The sequence below is a fragment of the Tyto alba genome, unplaced genomic scaffold, assembly GCF_018691265.1.
Source record: "Tyto alba isolate M040663 unplaced genomic scaffold, T.alba_DEE_v4.0 Super-Scaffold_38, whole genome shotgun sequence".
Taxonomy (NCBI): domain Eukaryota; kingdom Metazoa; phylum Chordata; class Aves; order Strigiformes; family Tytonidae; genus Tyto; species Tyto alba.
Window position 1 is genome coordinate 14,043,445 of NW_024881313.1, and position 21,573 is coordinate 14,065,017.

The 21,573-nt window shown below is 56.0% G+C and overlaps 2 protein-coding genes across 2 annotated transcripts in view; one reads left to right on the forward strand and one right to left on the reverse strand.

Moving 5' to 3' along the window:
* The first annotated feature begins 6,305 nt into the window (after positions 1-6,305).
* On the forward strand, positions 6,306-9,133 carry DLX5 (distal-less homeobox 5). Its single transcript, XM_032991455.2, has 3 exons — positions 6,306-6,777; positions 8,009-8,193; positions 8,438-9,133. Exons 1-3 carry the CDS (start codon positions 6,423-6,425, stop codon positions 8,768-8,770), a joined length of 873 nt encoding a protein of 290 aa, XP_032847346.2. The 5' UTR covers positions 6,306-6,422; the 3' UTR covers positions 8,771-9,133.
* An 8,411-nt stretch (positions 9,134-17,544) lies between these two features.
* The window catches only part of DLX6 (distal-less homeobox 6), a 4,426-nt gene continuing 397 nt past the window's right edge, over positions 17,545-21,573 (reverse strand). The window contains exons 1-3 of the mRNA XM_032991817.2: positions 21,276-21,573; positions 20,034-20,227; positions 17,545-18,264 (exon numbers count right to left, since the gene is read on the reverse strand). The exon at positions 21,276-21,573 is cut by the window's right edge and continues 397 nt beyond it. Of these exons, the coding sequence (XP_032847708.1) occupies positions 18,013-18,264; positions 20,034-20,227; positions 21,276-21,573 (744 nt within the window). The 3' untranslated portion in view covers positions 17,545-18,012. The remainder of the gene's footprint in view (positions 18,265-20,033; positions 20,228-21,275) is intronic.

Consider the following 21,573-nt stretch of genomic DNA (forward strand, 5'->3'; position numbering starts at 1 on the left):
TTATTAAAAAAAAAATAATAAGAAGAAGAAGACTAAGCTATAACTGAAGAACTGAATCTGAAGATGGTTTTATGACAGATGCAAGTTACTGAGTCTTTTTATAGATATTATCTACTACTAGCTAGCATATGATACTGTCAGTGAGTGTATATTGATAAACTTAAAAGGCGAGGTCAGACAGACCATATGACATAAGTAATAAGGACAGAACCATACGACAGTAGATGCGCTTTTGCTATTTCAATCTTTAACCTGCAAGGTGTCCTGGCCCCTTGTTCAATGTCACTTGCCATGTTCACTGCACCGACAGCCTAATTGCTGTGGTTTATTTCTGCATCGATTTGTATGGTTTAATGCTGCCTGATTCAAGTTGATTGCACAGGCATGTGAACCTCGCACTAAACTTAGCATTAGCTAAACAGGAGTTTCCAAGAGTTTTTCCTAAGGCTGCCATATCCTCAAATCCTTCAAGGACTAAATTATAAAAGTTTGGCTGACCTCTGTAGGATAACAACATATGAGATCATTATTAAAAGAGCAAAAGGAAAATTGCAAACTTAATTCCTGAGGTTTGTAGGGGAAAATCCATGTACTGAGTTGCACGAGGGGCTTCCCTGAGCCCTTCGGCCAGCAGCCCTGCCCTGCCCTGCCCTGCTCTGCTGAAAACAAACCAAAGGGCCTGAAGAACTGCACCTTGAATTCTTTGACCAGCCATCTTTTAACAGGGATGTCAGAGATCTGGGAAAGCATTCCTGCGGCATTGGGATGCAAAGGGATTTATCTCACATCTGAAGTCCCGCAGAGAGGCAGCGACCCTGCTCCTATCTGAGAGGCCGAGAAGTGAGTTACGGCTGAAGGAGATGTGACAGGCGGGAGAGAATAAGCAGAGTGAATGGCCGTACTGGAGATGAATCAACCCTATTCCTTGAGGAGCAACTGCCTTTGGCTACTCGGAGCTAAAAGCTACAGTAATAAATTTTAAAGCCTGAAAAGATCATTAAAGTCATCCAGCCCAGCTGCCCACTCATCCAGGATGCTGAATTTCCTGAAGTCGTTCCCTCCTACCCCTCCTGCCGCCACAGCTGAAGTCTTTTCCTCCTCTGCTCTTGGTCGGAGGCCCTTCCCAGAGTGCCACTGCCACCACCACCCCGAAAACCATGCCAGACCTCTGCAGCGCCCTGCCCGTGGCACCGCAGATGGGCACCAAGGGCAGCTAGCACAAATATTTTCTAGGACGCGTTTCTGGCAACGAGAGCTTTCACATCCAGCTCTCCGGCGGTGCTAGATCATGCTCCGCATTGGGGCGGCACCTCCGGCAGCAGTTTCGCCCGTGTGGCTCCAGGTCTGTGCTCAGACATCTGCTGTGGAAACCTCAGGCAGCCGCGCGGGGAGCCGTGCTCCTGCAGCTCTCGCTGCTGACCCAAACTGCAGATCTGAAGCTGGATCCATCTGGTTTATGTCTTGTCTTTCTTGGAAACCGCTGGGCCCCACATCAGTCGAAGCACCTACAGCTCCTAGAATAACAACACCCAGCTACCTGGGGAGTGGACAAGCAGAGGAACAACTCAGTTGGGAGAAGCTGGCTTTTCTGATGACGTTTCTCTGCTGGCCTCCATGACATCCGAAAGAGGCCAGTGTTACATCGCGACAGAAGCACATGGGCTGGAAATGGGAATAAAAACGGGTTTGGGCTTCTCCTGAAACGTCCTGCCCAGCCCAGAGCAGATCTCCGTGTTTATCAAGACGGGTCATGGCTGTGTCCAGCCCTTGAATTGCAAAACAATGGGAGCTCCCCATCTGCCCCATGGGCTCATGTGGACGGAGCTCCAAAAGGGAAGGGAATGGGTGAGTTCACCGAGTATTTCCCATCCTGGAGGGGCAGGCCACGGCTGGACTGTGACTGCCAGGCAATGCCCTCCCTCAGGAAGGTTGTGATTCATCAAGAAACAGCAAAGCAACCCCTCAGTGACCCTCGCAGGCACACCCCGAGAAAGGAGGGAAGGAGGGCTGCAGGCAGGAGACCTGCATCTCCACGGATCTCTTAACATCATCTTGTCCCACACGTTCGGTTCAGTCTGCTACAGCTGACGCTAACAGGGAGTCCTGGCTCCTCCCTTCAGTCACGACAGTGCAATTTGGGGGAAATAGGTGCCAGTGTACGCTTCTCATGTCAGCTCCTTGGCAAGTAAAAGAGACAGCCACAATTTGCCCTAAAAAGTAAATTCTAATTCTTAATGTTGTACGTCACGGGTTTTAGGCACAGTGCAATTTAGAGGCCGGACGAGCGAGGCCGGCGAAGCCCAGGCTGCAGCCGACACCAGCAGTGAGTCCATCAGCTGTGGAAATGCCGCAGTGACAGGTTCGTTTCGTTAACTAGGGACCTGGTGTTTCCTGGGCACACGCAAGCAAATGGAAGAGAAAAGGCTGTTCCAGGGGTGGGAGACAACTGGAACCTAGTGAGTGCTTCAGAATGGAGGGTGGAAACAACGTCTACCCCAGTGCTTGAGACCAGACAGGCTCCAAGCCCACGGTCACGCAGGCTTCCTTCCATCAGCACGAATGGTGACCCTCACCGGAGCACAAAACCTCCTTTTCTTTTGGAGGGATGTAAGTTCTCCAAAGCAGAGCATGTCATGCCTAGGTGAAGAAATGCCCATTTTCCTCTCCTTTCTTCAACGAGCTGTGCCAGGAGCTGGAGGCTCTGCAGAACACTACTGAAATCTGAGCAAAAAGTACCAAACACTTTCCCTGGGGTTTCTGTTGGGTTTATTTCTCCTCCCCTGCTCACCAACGTTGTGGGTTTGTTTTTGTTGGTTTTGTTTTTGTTTTTTTTTCCAAAATCCTTTCCTGCATTTACCCCTTTATCACTGCCCTGTGAACATCCTTCTGGGTAGTTTGCTAGCCCTCTCCACTGGATTCCCGCTAGCTTTTGCCCATACTGAACGTGGCAAGATTTTTACTTTGAAGCAGATGTAATTTTTTTTGTTTTTTTCATTTTTTCCCAGCCTTAGGTAAGAGTACATTGACTTGCAGTCCCTTTGCCTCTTCATTCTGAAAATACTCCCCTAGCTAAACAAGTCCTAAACCTAAAACCATGCACTGGAGCACCAGGAAAGGCCTCAGTTGTTAAAGCTGTTTGGAAATCACCATTTTCTGATGCTGTAAAACAAGAGTTAATCCATGTTTCCACTGTGTAGGGCTGTTTGGGTTTGGGTGTTTGGTTTTTTTTTTTTTTTACAGAAGGGAAAAAAAATTCCTTTCATTCTTTGCCAGCAATTTCCATGGAAATAAAGTTTCCAACAAAAACTCAGTGCCCAAACGAGAATATTTTATCCAGAAAGTGAAAGATTTTCTCCGAACAATTGCAAGACTCCATCCAAAAGTCTGAGAGGCTTCAGCCGAAGTATTTCGCTCGCTGGCTGGAAACAAAGCCGCGCCGAGCGAGGGAGGGCGGCGAAAGCCCCCCTGCGAACCCCCCCCCGCTCCCCGGGCGGGCCTAGCGCGGAGGCTCCGGCCGCGGGGGCCCGGGACCCGGGACCCGGGACCCGGGACCCGGGAGCGGGGCGGCCGGCGGGGACCGGCCGGGGCGCAGCGCCCGGTGCCGCCGCGGGGTTTGGTCGGGGGCCCCAGCGCGGCCTCCGCGGCAGCTTCCCGGCGCGGGCGGGCGCGAACAATCGCCGCGTTGTCCGGCCGCGGCCGCCGGCCCGACGGCTCCCGGGCCCCGGCTCCCCGTGCCCTGCGGGGACAGCGCTGGCGGGGCCGCCCGGCTCCGCGCCCGCCGCCGCCGCTCAGTCTGGCCCCGGCGGGGGCGGCGGCGGCGGCGGCGGCGGCGGGGCGGGGAGCGGGGGGAGGGGGGGCGGGCGGGCGCGCAGGTAGCGCGGCGGCGCTGCGCCACGCGCGGCCACGCCGTGGCGCTCTTGTCACGGGCACGGCCGCCGCGCGGCTCCGACGTGGCCGCCGCGACCGGCCGCCACGGCGCTGCCGTGTCCCGCGTGTGTCGTCCCCCCCCACACACACCCCACCTCCACACACACACCCCACACACACACACAGCCACCTCCGCGGGTGGAGCGGGGCCCGGGCCCGAAAGGGCCGCGGCTGGGCGCGGGGGCCCCGGGCAGCCGCTCAGGCGGCGCGGCGGGCATGTGCCGGTAAACAATGACCATATTGTGAAATAGAAAACAGACTCCGGCTCCCTCTGAAAGGCTCGCTCCCCACCGGATGTGTTAAATAAAAACCGCTGGAGGAAAAAAACAGCAGAAAGTCAAGAAAATCGGGTTCGGGCTGGGAAGGACGGGGGGCAGGAAACCCGCGAACAGGCGGATTTCTGTGCCCTCAGCTGGGTAATCCTCGCACGGACTGCAACGGCTGCGGATGCCTTAAAAAAAAAAAAAAAAAAAAAAAAAAAATCAGCTTGGAGGTTTTGTGGTTGTATCTGGTGGATATCTGACTTTTTTTTTTTTTAATATCGAAACTTTTTTTTTTTTTTTTCCCCTCTTGCCTTGCCTTTGAATAAAACAAGAGCAAACTTTCTCTGCTGCAGGGAAACCGATCCAGATTTCCCCGGTGAGCTGCAAAAGCAGCCGGTCAAGACGGCTCGGCCGGGACCCGCCGCGGCTCCCGCGGGGCTGGTGCGATACCAGCGCCCCGGTCCTCCCCGCTTTTCTCCCTTCAAACGGCACTTTCCTGCCCGGACGTGTTGAAGTGCCCTGGAATTTATGACACAAATGGGCTTCCCACCACCCTCTCCCCTTCTTCATTTGTTTAAAATCTCTCCCGTCCCTTCCAACTGGATACAAATTGGGAGCTTTAATAAACTTACTTTCCCCCTCCTCAGTCGTAAAGGTAGATCCCTCTCCCGTTCCTCTCTCTAGAAAAAAAAAAAAAAAAAAAAAAAAAAAAAAAAAAGGCGGGGGGGAGAGATATTTCCAATGAATTTAAGTGATTCATATAATGAAATGCTTAGGGATTTGTTTAATGTGATTTTATATGAGCTGTGGACATTTCCAAAGCAAACAATAAGTTCAAGTACAACATGCATGGTTGTGTTACAAGTGTTACCCAGCTGGCTAGGAGATCTTCGGTGAGCAAACAGGCTAAATCTGGAGAGTAAACAACTTCAGAAAAATCTACAACTCCAGGTCACTGAAAACAGCCTTTTATTTGTTTTCCTTAGTGTCTAGTAAAATCTGATCCATTTTTTTGCAACGCTGCTGTAAAATCACCAGTGACAGGCATCACCAGCCCGTGGCTCGCCCCGGCCAGGCCGCAGAGCCCATCGCCTGGGACCTGGGTGCACGGACGGGTGCGGAAAACCGGGTGCTGGTGAACCGGGTGCTGCTGGCCGGGGTGCTGCGAGGGAGACACACACACCCCCGCACAGCCCCAGCCACTTTTGGGGGACTGTCACCCAACAAGTGGGCTCTTGCGAAGGCCTTCAAGTGGAGAAGCCCCGCGGTGGCCTCCCAGTGGTCCTGCCCACGCGTGAGGGTGATTTGAGCTCCCCTCGTGACGGGCATCTGACCCTGGGCTGGAGCCAGACCAGGCGATGAGCATCGCCGCGGGGCGGTGAGGAGCGGCCACGCGTGGGGCCGTGCGGCCACGGACACACATGGACGGACGCCGGGGGCTCTCCGCCCACGGGCATCGTCCCACAGCGAGCTCGCCTTTTGCGAAGCCCACGGGGTGGGTGTCACTAGGCCATACGGTGCCCCCAGCAGCTCCCCCCACACCCCCACGTCAGGGCGTCCCGCCCGGAGTCTCCTGTCTGGCCCCGGGCCGGGCTAGGGTCTTCGACGCAGGAAATGATGTAACTGAAAATCCAAATTTTGGGGGGAGTAGGGGGGTAATATGATTTACTTTCTTTAACGCGGAGATCCCGGACGGCGTGCCCCCGCAGAGGGAGGACGGTCCGAGCGAAGCAGCCCCGGTTAGACGCTCACGGTTACCAGTCCCAGACCGGAGATCGCGCCGGGAGCGCGGAGCTCCCGGGGACCGGGCGGCGGAGCCCGGCGGGAGGCGCGGGGGCACCGGGCTGGGGGGGGGGGGGGGTAGCCGGAAACCTCCCGATCGCGACGCTCCAGCTCGGAGATTGCTGTTGGTATTCACTTTAAAAGAGCTTGAATGGGACTTTTTTTTTACTTTTTTTTTTTTTTTTTTTTTTTTTTTTAAGCCAAAGCTTTGTTGTGCTAAACTAGTTGGACGAGTTAGGGTGTCGCTGCTCCCGATTGCTCTGGCCAATGGAACCCGATCCACCCTGCTGTGCGTAAGAGCGCAATTAAGGATTTAACCAAGCCTATGCTGCGCCCCAGCCAGCAGTCTGCCGGAGACAGACACCGCGCCGCAGCCTCCTCCCCCAGACATGTCTGCTTAGACCCGAGCAGCCCCAGCAGCCAGACCCAGCCAGCCGCCGGCTCCGAGCTATGACAGGAGTATTTGACAGAAGGGTCCCCAACATCAGATCCGGCGACTTCCAGGCTCCTTTCCAGACGGCCGCAGCCATGCACCACCCGTCCCAGGAATCGCCCACTTTACCCGAGTCCTCGGCTACGGATTCCGACTACTACAGCCCGGCGGGGGGAGCCCCGCACGGCTACTGCTCGCCTACCTCGGCTTCCTACGGCAAAACGCTCAACCCTTACCAGTATCAGTACCACGGCATGAACGGATCTGCTGGGAACTACCCTGCCAAAGCCTATGCAGACTACAGCTACGCCAGCCCCTACCACCAGTACAGCGGGGCTTACAACCGCGTACAGAGCTCCGCCAGCCAGCCAGGTGAGAGACGGGGGCGTGCGGGGAGCTTCCGCGGCCGTGGGGAGGCTGGGGGATCCCTTCCCCGTGGGCCGCGGGGATGCAGCTTTCCCTGAACCATGGGGAGAAATTTAATTAAAAAAAAAAAAAAAAAAAAAAAAAAAAAAAAGGGGGGGGGGGGAGAGAATAAAAAGAAAAATTAAAGAAAGTAAAAAAAAAAAAAAAAAAAAGTGGAAAGCTGGTCTAGTTTTCGTGACCAGCCCGCACCTTCTAAAACACAAATCCTAGGACTGGTGCTTTAGTGAAGCCAACGTCGGTCAGCTGCCCCCAGACCCCCACGGCTGCCTCCCTCCCCCTTCCCCCCGCGGGAAGAGGGGAGAAAATAGCCGAGCCTTTCTGCGTGTCTCAAACTCAGGTTCTCGGTGGCAAAGAAAGTTTCCTTCCCCCTGTGCTGGAGGGGCGGGGGAGGAGACTGGGAGGGGGAGCCCAGCCGTGGCGGGGCTGCGAAGCCGGGAGGGTTTTTTCACCAGAAAGCGCCGCGGTTTTAGCGCTTTACATTTACTTCTTTGTCAGTTGTTGTGGAGAAGGACAAAAAAAAAAAAAAACAAAAACAAAAAAACCAAAAAACAACAACAAGAAAAAAAAGGAAGCGAGGGACTGGGGAACTAAAAAAACTAAAGCAAGCCCGTAGCCGAGCCAGGCGGCCGGGGCTTGGCTGGGGCGAGCGCGGCCGCGGCGGCGCTTGGGGACGGGGCGGCGGGGGAAGGCGCGGGCGTGCGGGGGGAGCGGTGGGTGCCCCGGGCCGGTCTCCGCTCCTGGCCGGCCTCTTCCCAGCAGGACACCCATAAACCTCCTCATTCCCGCGGCGGGCGCGCATGTCCCGCGCTCCCGCGCAGCGCTGCGCTGAGCGCCCGCCGCCCTCCGCGGAGGGTGCCCGGGGCGGTCGCGGGAGGAGGAGGAGGGCCGGGGGTGGCCAGGGCCCGGCGCAGGGGGAGCGGCGGCCCCCCGCGCCGCACCGCGGGGAGCCGCGGAGCGTGCGCGGGGGGCGGTGGCCGGAGCCCCGGGGGTGGGGAGCCGCGGGAGCCCGTCGGGCCGGCGCCGCTGCCCTGCCCGGCCCGGCGCGGCGCGGATCGGCGCGGCCCGGCCCACGGGCGGGACGCCGGGGGCGGCGCAGGTTGCGCGTCGCGGTGCGGAGCCGTGTCCCGCGCCTTAACGTCTGCATCTGTGTCTCTCTCCCGCCCTTGCGCCCGTGCAGAGAAGGAGGTGGCGGAGCCCGAGGTGAGGATGGTGAACGGCAAACCAAAGAAAGTGCGCAAACCCCGGACTATTTATTCCAGCTTTCAGCTGGCGGCGTTGCAGAGGAGGTTTCAGAAGACCCAGTACCTGGCCCTGCCCGAGCGGGCCGAGCTGGCCGCCTCCCTGGGGCTCACGCAGACACAGGTACCGCGCTCGGCTCGGCTCGGCTCAGCCCGGTTCGGCCCGGCGGGGCGCAGAGGCCCGGGCCGCCCCCCCGGCGCGGTGGGAAGGGCCGGATCGGGCCCCGCGGAGGGGCCGGGAGGGCGGCGGGGAGCGGGTCCCTCGCAGCCGCGGAGCGCCCGCTTGCCCGGGCTGGCATTAACGGTGTCGGTTTCCCTCCCCCCTCCCTCTTTCCTCCCCTCTCCTCTCCTCCCGCCCCCCCTCCCAGGTGAAAATTTGGTTTCAGAATAAAAGATCCAAGATCAAGAAGATCATGAAGAACGGGGAGATGCCTCCGGAGCACAGCCCCAGCTCCAGCGACCCCATGGCCTGCAACTCACCACAGTCGCCTGCGGTTTGGGAACCTCAGGGCTCGTCCCGCTCCCTCAGCCACCATGCCCACGCACACGCTCACCCTCCAAACTCCAACCCGTCCCCTGCATCCAGCTACCTGGAGAGCTCCGCTTCCTGGTACCCCGCTGCCAACTCCATCAACTCTCACCTCCAACCCCACGGCTCCCTACAGCACCCATTAGCGCTGGCCTCTGGGACAATTTATTAGAGTCTGACCCCCTTCATTTTTTTTTTTTTTTTTTTTTTTTGGTTGTTCCTTGGACTCCTGTGTTTTACTGTTAAGGAATAATAACGAAAGGAATGCATATGGGGGATTTTTAAAAGGGAAAAGAAACAAAAAGATTAAAATGTGTAAAGCTTGTGCATGTAACTTATTGCATTTCAAAGGAAACTCTTTTTTATACAATACGGACATTTTTTGGCTCAGCTGTGGACACTATCAATGGTGCCTTGAAATCTATGACCTCAACTTTTCCAGAGACTTTTTTTCAATGTTATTTTCACCCTGTAAATAATTGTAGATAGAGGAATTAAACTGTATATTCTGAATAAAATAAAATTATTTCGACCACGAGAAACGTTTCCAAATTATCCCTTCCTCTATTAATAAGATGGAAAAAATAATAATAACAATGCCAATTTGCTTGCAGAGAGCGAGCGAGGAAAGAGGGATTTGGAGGGGCCTGATCCTGGGAGCTGACATTCGGTCGCCGTGCCATTAAACGCCACTGCAGCCCGGGTGTGTTGGCAGGATCTGACCCCTGTAGATCCCCACGGGTGAGCCGAGGGGCAACGATGCTCTCTCCCTGCTGGAAAAGGGGTGTTTGGAAGACCGTGTAGACCTTATCGCACAGTGTTTTAAACTGAAGCAAAAACTGCCCATCCTGACGCTAGAAAGTAAATCTCTCGCCTTAAGCCGCCCTGAATCCTTTCCTGAGAGCAATTAGCGTCGAGAGCTGCACACTCCACAGCCCATCAGTCGCCCGTGTGCGCTCGGCTAATTATACAAATTACGTTTCCGTCAAAGGGAGCCAGTAAATATGAGAAAAGGATAAAATGAGGGCCCCGCTCCCCTTGCTCCTGGTAAAAGCCTGCGGCAGCTCCGGCTGAAGGAGGGACTTTGCGGAGGTACTTTTTTTTTTTTTTTTTTTTTTTTTTTTTTTTTAATCTCTATCTACACAATTTAGGGAAAAAGCCGGGCGGCGGAGCCATCAGGAGCGTTTGCCGGTGACCCGGGGAGGGGATGGGGGCACGGCTTCAGCGAGGTAGCTGGAGCGCTGCCCACGGGCGCGGAGCACTCGCGTGGCGACACGCACCGAGCGTGGGACCCTCTCCCAGCACAAACCCCGGGTTTTCCCCGGCAGCAACCGGCCCGCGGGGCCCCCACGGCGCCGCACGTTCCCGCGGGGGACACCCCACTCTCCGGCAGTCGGGAGGGGGTGTGAGCGGGGAGCCGCGCCGGGAATTCACGGCCGTGCGGGGTAAGGCGGCAGCCGTGAATGTGACAAAGGCGTCGCTTGAAGGATCCCCGAGATAAAAAATTACCCCCCTGTCACCCGAGGATGGCGGGGAGAGCGCTGGCAGGGTTGGGAGGCGAGGCCTGAAAAGGCACGCTCCTGCCCCGGGGAGCACTTACCTGTCTTTAGTCTTCCTCCCCGCTGCCCTCCCCCTCCTTTCTTCTCCCTCCGCTCCTGCCTGCCATATTTCGTGCGTGTGCGTGAGTGCGTGTGTGCGTGTTTTCTCCCAAAGAAAGAAGCCCGGGGTTGTTGTTTTGTAACAGGTTTGGGGGTTGGTAAATGGCTTGCAGTACAATAGACCAGTTTGTTCGGTGAAGCTGCTCCCTGCACGCCGGGGAGGGGTGCGTGGGTGCCGGAGCCAGGGCGGCGGGGGCCGCCGCCGGCTGCCCACCCGTGCCCGCTGCCGCCCCACCGCTCCCCGCGTCCCCTCAGCGGCCCTGGGCACCGGTCCCTGCTCGTTTCACTCGCAATGTTTCAGGGACTTTCCGCGGCTCTGGGACTGCTGAAAAGCTCGGCTTTGTCTCTTCTGTTAACTTCCCCCCCCCCGCAAAAAAAAAAAAAAAAAGCCCGACCTTTCCATTTTCTTCCGTTCTTTTCTTCGTTTCCCTCTAGAAAAGCATTAATATTTTTTCTCAACCTGCAGTAAGAGATTCTCCTCTCCCCGAGGTCCCTTTCCCTTTGCAGAAAGGCTTGGACACAAGAGGTGGAAGCCTATTTCCCAGGTCGGTCCACCCACCCTTTTCTCTGAGGAGCTGCCGCGGGGCTGTTTGGTTACGGTAACCTGCAGGGGCCGGGGGGAGCCGGGCGGGCACGGCTCCGGGGGGGCGGGATCCCGGCCGGCTGGGTGCCGGGGGGGGGGGGATGGCAGCTCCCACCGCCGGCGCTGGCACCGCTCCCCGCTCCGAGCCAGCCGAGGCACCTCGGTTGCCATGCCGGTCCACTCTCCCTGCTTAATTTCTCCGCCTCCCAGCTCGGGGTGGTGGGTCGGGGACAGCCCGGCACCCCTTCCCGGGAGGTGGCCGGGCCCGGTTAGGAAATGCCCCTTGCCGGCGCTCCCCGCCGCCGTGGCCCCGGCCCCAACGCACACCCAGGCTTTACAGCCTCCCGCCCCCCCGTGAGAGCCCCAGGCCGAGGGGGATGCTCCTGCCCCCCTGGCCCCGTACACACAGGCAGGCACACCCCGCCGTCTCCTCCCGCCCGGGCGCACCCCCGGGGCTCCGGCGGCGGCCGGAGGGAGCCTGGCTTGTCCGGGCCTCCCCCCCTTGCCTCCCCGGGAAAGGGATGGGATGAACTGTCCTTTGTCTGACGTTGGGTTTGGGCTAGGCGGATTGCTGGCTCGGGGCTTTTTTTTTTTTTTTTTTTTTTTTTTTTTTTTTTTTTTTTTTTTCTTCCCCCCTCTCTTCCCCTCCCTTCTCTTTTCCTGGCGGCCACTTCCATGCGGAGCCGGGGCAGCTCGGGGAGCCGAGAGGAGCCACATTCCTGTGGGTGCCGAGCGGCTCCAGGGCTGAGCCACAGGGCCTGACACAGACACACAGACACACAAACACACACACAGAGCAGCCTGCAGCCCCAGCTGCCCCAGATCCAGAGCTCCTGACACTGCGTGCAACCCCCGGGGCTTTCCCACCCACAGCAAATCCAGCCCCCCCACTGCGCTTGCCCCCCGATGGGGCGCACACCCACAACACCCACACCCAGACACACGCAGCTGACTGCCCGCCACCCCCACCTACGGACACGGGGGGAACACCTTCCCCCCGCTGCTCCCTGCCCGGGCATCTCCGCATCACTCGGCGGGGAAGAGCCTCCATCCGAGGGAGCGCTGCATCCTCGCCAGGCGCCTGGCTTTCTCTCCCCCTCCTCCCTAGGGGAAAAAAAACAAACAAACAAACCAACCCCAAAACAAACAATAAAATAAAATAAAATAAAATAAAATAAAATAAAATAAAATAAAATAAAATAAAATAAAATAAAATAAAATAAAATAAAATAGATAAAATATTTTAAAAACCAAACCACCCCCCTCCAACCTGTCACCGCGTCAAGGCAGCCCGCTCGCCAGGCATTTCTGTCGCCCTCTCGCTCCCCTCGGTGTCCCCCACAAAGTCGTTTCCCCCCGCGGTGCGCGCTGCCTGCGTGGGCCTCCGGGCGCTGCCCGCTCCGCCGCCGGCAGCGCTGTATCCCCAACGTGCATCGCACATGTGGCATCGATTAAAGATTTCTACCACGCAATTTTGAGACTGACAGACTTTAGGTGGTTCGGTTGCGGATTACGGAAAGGAGATCTATTGCTTCAGGAAAGTCGGGGTGGGGTGGGGGGTGGGGAGAAGCCCCTCTTCTTGCTTTCAGTCATTTGAGCGGTTGCTCGCAGTAACGCAATAACCTGTTTTATAGGTCAGACAAGAGCCGTGAAAATAGGAACCGCGGAGTTTACATTAAGCCTCCTTTTCTCTCTTTTTTTGTAGGGAGAATCTGTGTTGCATCACTTAAATGTTTCTGCTCTTTGTTCGTGATGCGTCTATTTATATGCAATTTGGGAGGGTAAGCAATGGTTTATCTGCCAGGAATACAGACCCGATAAATCCCGACACGCACCCACGCCCCGCTTGTCTCTGTGAGAGCGCCTTCCACGGACACGACCTTCAAGGCCGCGGGAAAAACTCCCAGGTCCCTTCGTCTCCTTATTTCCCTTTAGGTGAGGGCCCGGGGAGCCGGGCACGGCCAGAAGCTGCTACTGATTCAGCACTTGGCAAGGAGGAGGGTGGGGATGGCTCCTCGCCCTCCTCCCGCTGCTGCTTGCCCCTCGGCAGTCCCGGAGAGGTTGCCTAAACCTCAGCCTGGGCTTTGCAGCAGGGATCAGCGAGCCTCGCTGGGCCGGATCCTGACTTGGCTCCGTGCTCTGCAGCGGCATCATCTGCCTGACTGCGGAGCTGGCCCTCCATCCCAGGAAAGCTTTACAGTCTCCTCGATATGCACCATATAACGCGTTTTATAGGCGCTTTCGCCTCGCGGTATCCACTAAGCTTTCCTTTCCCTTTCTTCGCGTTATTTTTATTAATTCCCGTGGAGAAAAGCATGCAGAGGAAGGCTGCGGGCTGCCAGGTGCGGCTGCAGCCGGGGGAGGCCAGCAAGGGCCAGCATCCCTCCTGGCCATGGGGCTGCCATCCCTCCTGGCCATGGGGCTGCCATCCCTCCTGGCCATGGGGCCAGCCCCGGGCCCTGCCCCCCCCCCCCCCCCCCCCGCACCCGGTCGTCCCCCCCCCCCCCCCCCCCCGGTACCTTCCGGCGGGGCAGCAACCGCGCTTTGATGATTTGGCCCATGAAAGACGTAGCGAGTTTGTTCATTTCGTGTTCGGGGGTTAATAAAAGCTAATCAGGAGTCGAAAGCGAACTAGCCCGATGAGTTAACCTCGCTAGCTGCAGGTAGTCCTGTTAGCCAGGCTCTTTTGGTTAATTAATTACAATTGAGTCGGTTCTGTGATAATACCCTTAAGGACCCCTGACGACTGGTCCAGCGGATGCGCAGGAGCGCAGAAAGGCCGCGGGCTCCGCAGCCTCCCGCGGAGGGTGCGCGGTGCCGCGTCCCGCACCCTCCTCCGCCCCGTTACGAGGCTCCCGAGGTTTCTTGCCCATCATCTGAGAGGAGGCACACGACAAGAGCGAGCGCGCTTTTGGGGATGGGTGGGGAGCCCTGGGAATCCTTGGGGTGCCGGGGAGCTGCTGCCGGGGAGAGCGGAGCCGAGAGGCGGGCAGAGGCAGGCGGGAGCCCGAAGCATCAGCCCCTGCTCGTTGGGATTTGGGCACGTAACGCTGCAGACCACTGATTTGCTATTTTCTTAATTCCCGCTCTTCTCATTCCCTATGAATCAAACAGTCTTTTGTCCTTCAGAGTTTGATTTGATCGCTACTGTTCACATTTCACTTTTGTATTTTCCTCTCCCTATACCATTACTCATTGAGTGCCCCGTGAAATTACAATCGTACATTTTCAACTCAGCAACCCATTTGCAGTGCAAAAATAGGGTCTAAATAATGGCTGAATTAGCCCTACTGGACAGTTTCAGATGTAACACTCTGTAATAATTATATTGCAGGCTGGATTAGGATGCTATTATCATAATCTGGACGTTTACAATTATCTGTAATTTGCAAAGATGCGCCAGGTCTTGATTACAGCAGTTTTTTTTTATCAAGCTAACCATCACTAAACAGTGACAGTAATAACAGCTAATTTTGCTGGCAATATAAGAGGTGCTGGGGTGTGCAAACAATTTCACACCTGGATGTGCTCACTCAACCAAGAATATAGAGAAAGAGCTTCTGCCCTGAGACTCAGAAAAATATTCTCCACTGCTTCTGTTCAGTATAGATTTCTAGACCCCGATCCTTGCTTAGCAGATTTTCACAGGGGGTAAGTTTGGGGGCTCGCTTGGGTTCGGGGTGGGTCTGTGACTGCTTCGCGCCTTCCCCTTCGAGGCACGCTCCGTCTTTGCTCGTTCTCCCGCTTTCGCGGTCACTCTTGCGCCGGCGGTTTCCCTCACCGGGCCGGACCCCGACCGCTCCGCGCCCCCTCTTCCCCCCGGTGCCGCCGGGGCGGCGGCCGGCGCGGGGAAGGGGGGAGCGGGGGGGGGGGGGGGGGCACCGCCGGGCTACCGGAGGGGCGGCGTGGGGCCGGGCGACCGGCGGAGACACCGTGCGAGCCCCGGGGCCAGCCCCGGCCGGCCGGCCCCGCGGCTGGGCGGCGGCAGCGCGCCTTTCCGCGGCTCTCCGCGGCTCTCCGCGGCGCCCACCCCGGCGGCCCCGGGGCGGCGGAGCCCGGCGGCGGGCCGGGCGGTGGGGGGGCCGTCTCTGGCAGCCCGGCGGCGGCAGGTTTGGCGGCTGGCGTGGGGAGCTGCTGCCGCTCCATCCATAGATGACGCTGTTTCACGAGAGTCTCCCGGGGCGGCAGCCGCGCGAGTGGGAGCCGGCGCTGCCGCCGCTGCCGTTCAGCTCCCACCCCGCTCTCGGGAAGGCCTGCATCTCGCACCTTCTCCCCCTCCATTAAGCCATTGGGCTATTATTATTATTATTCATAATAATAATAATAATAATAATCTGTCCCCGTGCTTGCTTGTTGTCCGGGCTTTATTTAAGCCTATCCGAGAAATCACTCGTGGGGGAGGCGGGCACGACGCACCGAGAGGCTTTCCGCGCCGGCACCCACGCTGGCACCGCCGAGGCGTGCAGGCGAGGAAGACCCCCCCCGAAAGCTCACGAGAAGCAGCGAGACACCCTTTCCCCCCGCCAAACCCCCCCACCCCACACCCCCCCCCCTTCAACGGGCCTGCCAGCGGGGGTGGGGACGGGACCGCCCGCCGCCGTTCCCACTCGGGGGCTGCAGCTAAAGGGTTAAGGAGGCGGCGGGGGCCGGGACCCGCCAGGCTGGGCTCTGCTGGGCTCTGCTCGGCTGGGCCGGGCTCCCCGGGCTGCGGGGCGGCCGCAGAGCTCGCCCACCGGGGCACCCGGCGCCCTTCCGAGGGGGCGAGGGTGAACCCGGACAGGGGCCAGCACGGGGTGGGGGGGTGGGGGGGTGGTGAAGCGGGGTTTTCTGAAGGATGCACACACACACACACAAATGCTGTTGGTTTAAATGTATGGTAGCTTTCTCTCCAGTGTCATTTGAATAATTCAGTGAGCCCCACTACCAGCTGTACTTCTGAAGCCTCTTCCATTCTTTTCAGCATTATAATTTTGGTTAATTTTCAATTTTAGGCCCTACGTCTCTGCAATTTGTGTATGAATAACAGAATAATTTTCCTCTTTTGTTTCGCCTTTCCTGTTCCTGAATCTAAATAAAGATGGCTTTTTAGTATTAAAAGTGGAAGAAAATTACAGGTAATTATCTTTGACGGTAAAAACGCTGTAATCAGCGGGCTACATGAAAAATTACTCTAATTATGGCTGCATTTAAGAGAATGGAAAAAAACCTTCTTGTGGATAAAAACCTTAAATTGTCCCCAATGTCTGCTTCAAATTGGATGGCACTGCAGCTGGAGGCTTTGTTCAGAATTGATCCTGGGGAGCTCTGAACCCAAAGTTTCACAGTGGGAAGGGGAAAAAAAGAAAAGAAAACATTTTTCCTAATGTAACAATACGAATGGTAGAAAATGACAAGACTGATCGGTTTTAAACCACTCTGAAGACTGACTGAGCGTGGAAGTTGCTCAAAAAAAAACAAAAAAACACCCCCCCAAAAACTGGTATATTGGTAAGTAGTCTTTGCTTTGTGTCTAATTATAGTGACTGTCCTTTTGCACGACTGTATGTAGCTGTCATTATATGGAGCACTCTGAGGATCTCTATTGACTTCTGATAAATGGCTCAGTGGTTTCAAGGTTCATAATTTGAAGGATGCCCAGGTCTCTAGCCATTAATTCTCGCAGTATGGGGCACCCAGCTTGGATGAGGAAAGGGCTTTTCATTTGCAGTAGTTGCTGTGCTTTCCACAAGCTGGTGAGGCTGGAGCTGGCTGGACAGCGTGTTGTGTGCCTGGGCACCTCTCAGGGCTTTGCAAAACATTCCTCAGCTTGAATTGTCTGCTCTTTAAAAACAAAGGAGGGCGCCTCCTTTCTTAATAATTTGAAGTCTCCAACCTTTGGGAAGAAAGGCAGGGCTCTGAGCTTTGCCTCGGCGAGAAAGCTCAGCTCAGCTGAGCAGCGGAGCAGTGAAATCGCAGCAGGAGCGGCCGGGTGATTGGAAACTTCGTCTAGGCTTAGCTTCGCGGTCTCGATATCTCCTGTCTCAGTCGTAGCCTTAAGACTAACCAAGCCACCAGCTAGCCTCCCACCCCCCTCCCATCTTTTCTCGCAGATCTCTGTTCAGGTAGCGGTGTCTGTGCGTGCAGGCAGGCGGGGGGGACAGCGTCCAGCTGCTTGCGCTGAACTGGGGGGGCAAGTCTGGGGGGAGGTGGGGATCCGCCAAGGCGGAGAGAAACAGGAGCCAAGCGGGCGTTTTGTGGCTTTTACTCTATATATGAAAGAAGACAAAAACATACAAAGTATATGTACAACTAAAATTCAACAATATATACAGAAAGGTTGCTCGGGGGCAAGGTCCCTCTCGCTCAGGCGGGGAGAGGCTGCGGCAGGCAGCGCTGAGCCTTCCTTCCCCCGCCCGCGGCGCGGGGGGTGCCGCGGGTCCCTCGCTCTGTCTGTCCTGCTCGTCTCCGGGAGTCTGTCCGGCTGTGTGCGGGTGTGTGCGGGTGCGGGTGAGGGGGCTCTTCGCGGGAGAGACGGTGGTTTCTTCTGAGCCGCAGCCCATTGCATTTCGAGAAAGCATGCAGGTTTTGCTTCGCGGTAATGTTCTAATCTTACAGTATGTTTTCATTTTTCAACCAGTTCTCCTTTTTTCCCCTCTCCTTTCTTTTCTCTTTCCTTCTTTTCTTTTCTTTTTTTTTTTTTTTTTTTTTTTTTTTGTTTTAATCCCTTCTTCTCTCTTTTATTTTTATTTTTTTTTCCCCAGTCCGGATTTGGTGAATAAAAATGAAGGAGCTTTGAGTAGTCTCTCTTTCATCATGTAATGTCTTTAGCTCATTAAACAAGTAAAAACGGCTGCCATGGTAGATTCAGGTTCTTCTTGTGGGCAAAGTCTGTAAAAAGTTTGTTTTGACGTATACTCCACAGAGAAAGAGGCTGGTGCCTTGGAGTCCAAAGGAAAATATCCTAAAGAGAAGTGTCTTCTGTGCGCCAGAATGAAAATTGTGTCTTTCTGTTCAAGATCAATCGCTGAGGTTACTTAAAAAAAAAAAAAAATAAAATAAAATAAAGCCACTCTGTCTCTTGCCGCATCTACAAGTTCACACAGAGCCTGTTAGCTGGCACGGCTTGGCAAAGCAGGGGAACTTTTTGCCATGTCGAGACGAGGCGTTCTGGGGAGATTATTTCTCTTGGACAATTCACATCATTTGTGGTCTCTGCATTGTGTCTTGATGTGGAGAAGAATACCAGTGAGAATAGCCAGGCATGTAGCTGTTGGGAGGCATATTGACTCCCTTGGCAGAAGCTGAAACGTCCCAGACTGGAGGCAGAGCCGGAGAGCGAGGAGAGAGGGCAGCGGAGCCGGGCAGAGGGTCGCTCTCGTGGGGGTTGCTGCCCTGCTTCAGCAGCTTCTTGAATTTGGAGCGCTTGTTCTGAAACCAGATCTTCACCTGTAAACCAAAACGCAGCAGGTATTAGGCTGCCGCCAGCACCCAGGGAATAGCAGGGGACACCCCGGGGGTCCTGGGTTTGCTCGTCTTGAGAGCCCACGCCAGTCGGGTGTGGAGTTGGGGATGGGGAGAGGGGAAGGAGGGGCAGCTACTGCTGCTCCCGGGCTCTGGATGCAGCTGGAGAGAGCAGGAGAGGCAGAGCGGAGCTGGGAAGCGAGAGGGGATGAAGGTTTTAACCCGGAACGTTATTTTTCCCCGGGCCGGCCAGATAGATCGAGCTGAAACAGAGTACATGCTCCGAGCTCTCCTGCTTTAATGCCTCATTCCGAATTTTGGAGGTCATTTGATCATTTGGGCAAACTGTTGTCAAACACGGGCAATCATATGATTTTGTGCCAGGAGACAGGAGCCAATAGACAAAGGGCATTTTACAAAGAAATCGCGCATCCGAAAACATGCACGATCAAGTGGTCCTTGCTGATGTGATGGGGGAGGATCCACAATGGAACCAGGATTGTGGCTTTATTTTAGAAGCGTTTTTGACAGAATGGGAAATTCTCTTTTCCCGGCGGATAATTAATTGGCTGTCGAGATCGCTCTGGGTCTCATCCTGCTCCTGATCCAGCAGAACTCCTGAGGAGGGAGCCCGCACTCGACGGGGCGTGCAAGGATCAGGCCCACTCTGATAGATCGGAATTATTATAGAAATTATATATATGTAAGACCTATATGCACACACATTCCTTAAAATCAAAGAAAGAAAGAAAACAACTCCCACGTGTATTTGACCTTGCAAACTTTGCAGACGTAATGTTAGGGCATAAGCAGGGGTGCTTGTCTAGCTGCATGCTCAGGATCGGGCCCCTACATCTCTGCGTGCGAGAGAGAAAGCGAGACAGCAGTGAGACAGAGCGTGCATGCTAGGGATACTAAAATCCCATTTGTAAAACCATCAGGTCTATTCCCATGATTAATGTTTGCTGAGTATTTAAAAACCGCTGGCTGGAAGCGACTGTTATCAATGACAATGATAAAATCCTCAAGTTATTTGTTAAGCTCATAAATTCACATGATTACATTTTACCCGAATTGATCCCATCTATCCATGCACTTCTCCGCAAACCCCAGCCTGGGAAGCCTGTAATGCCTCATGTGCCTTTCAAGCTTAAATTAGCAGAATGGCACAGCTACTCCAACCACACTTAACTATGGCTTAACCTGCTATAATTTTGTACACGGCTGTCTTTGATCTTCAGATCTATTATCGCCTTTCATACATTTTGCCCAAGGGTAACCACTGCATTTGCGTTAGTCATCCAGGGTGAATTAACTATTGATTTTACAGGTATTTCCTAACGTGTTCCTGCCTCCCCTCTACCTAGAGGTTGCTACGAGGCAGCTTTGCTTTGCTTTTAGCTCTACCTCAGGCCCAGCGATTCCTTGCCTTTGTTTTGCTCTCCTTTCCACAGCCGGGCAATTGCATCTCGGTGCTGGAATTATCCGCAAATGTAGGCAATTTTAAAATGTTACGCGTGGCATCAAAAGGGAGCGTTTGCTCGCCGAGGGAAGGGCGCGTTCAGCTCCTTCTGCGGTACAGCTGTCGCTCTGTCGTGCATTAGATAAGTCCTATCACAATATAGATGGGGACCGTGTGAGTTACCTTTTCTACCGTTCCCGTACAGAGGCCAAAACGTTTAGGGAGCACCGTACTTCGCTTGGCCTTTATTGCTCGAGCAGGATTTCAGTGATTTGGGATTCCCAGTAATTACCTGTGTCTGGGTAAGTCCTAATGAAGCTGCCAGCTCAGCTCTCTCTGGAAGTGCCAGGTACTGAGTCTGCTGAAAGCGATGATTTAAAGCCTGGAGTTGTAGACTAGAGTAAATGGTTCGAGGCTTCCGAATCTTTTTCCCTTTTCCATTGAATCTGATTTCACCGTTTTCAATCACTGTGGTTTTTTGCTGATCTGCAAGCAAAACAACGCAGCTGAAACATCACCCTCCTTAGCTATTTAACACGGGCGTTTTGGTTGCCACGGCTCGTGAAAACCCAGCAGCCTGCCCCGACGCCGGTTCAACACCATCGCGTACACACAGGCTCCGGCTCCTTAAGGGCACTTCGCCACACACGCTGCTGTTTGGGAGCTACCGGGAGGGAAAAAAAAAAAACCAAACCAACCAAAAAAACCCCCAACAACAAAAACCCCCAACTGTCCGGGCATAGTGGGCACGCTGCCTTTCCCGCAGGGAAAAAAAAAAAAAAAAAAAAAGTAATATTAAAAAAAAAAAAAAAAGTGCAGCGCTGGCTTCGTGAAGGGATGCCTCGTTCCAGGGCCATCCAGGTTTTACTCAGCTAATTGACTTCGCGTCGCCAGTTTGGTGGTCAGTGAATCACCAGTCCGAGACTTTAACAATGCTTTTTCCCCCCCTGCCCCCCCCCCCCCCCGCCGTGCCCCTCCGGATGAATACGTACAACCGAGCGGTTCCCTGCAAAAAAAAATACATAAATCAGACGGCCCTCGAGTGGAATGCGACCCGCTCGCCTGGAAACTTTCACTCCTCAGGTGTTAGCAGGAATTTTGCCTTGAGCCGGTCCCGCCGTAACAAAGGAGCGGCGAGCGCAGCCCCCCGCCCGCCGGCCGCGGGGCGAGCGCGGAGGCGCCGGTGCCCAGCGCCGCGGTACCGCCGGCAGCCGCCGGGGCGGGGGGGGGGGGGGAGAGCGGCGGCCCCGCCGGCGGGTACCGGAGCAAGTAGGCCCGCGGAGGGGCCGCAGGAACAAGCAACACCCCCCCCACCACCACCCCCCACCACCACCACCTCCATCTTCTCGCCGCCCCGCGCAACCCAGGGCCGGCATCTCCCTCGGCGGGAGCGGGGAAGAGGAAGAGAGGGGGACCCACACGCACACGGCGGGGGTCGTTATGCCCGGGGGTGGCCGCGGAGAGGCCCGGGGGACGGAGGGAGGGTGGTGGGGAAGAAGCTGGCAGCGGGTTAGGGAAGCGGTGCCGGGCTCACCTGCATCGTCCGCCCGCGTCTGGCTGGCCGCGCTGGTGTTGTGGTAGGACTGGAGGTAAGGGCTGTGCTGCGAGTGGCTCACGTAGGGGTAGGCGGCCAGCGAGCGGTGGTTGTAGGAGCCGGCGCTGCCGGAGTAGGGCGAGCTGTGGTGGTGATGCTGGTGGTGCGGGTGCGAGCCGGCGGCGGAGTGCAGGCAGTGCAGCGGGTAGTGGGCGCCGGCCATGGCCGGCGAGCTCTGCTGGGAGTGGGGCGGCGGCGGCGGCTGCGGCGGCGGCGGCTGCTGCTGCCCGAACTCCAT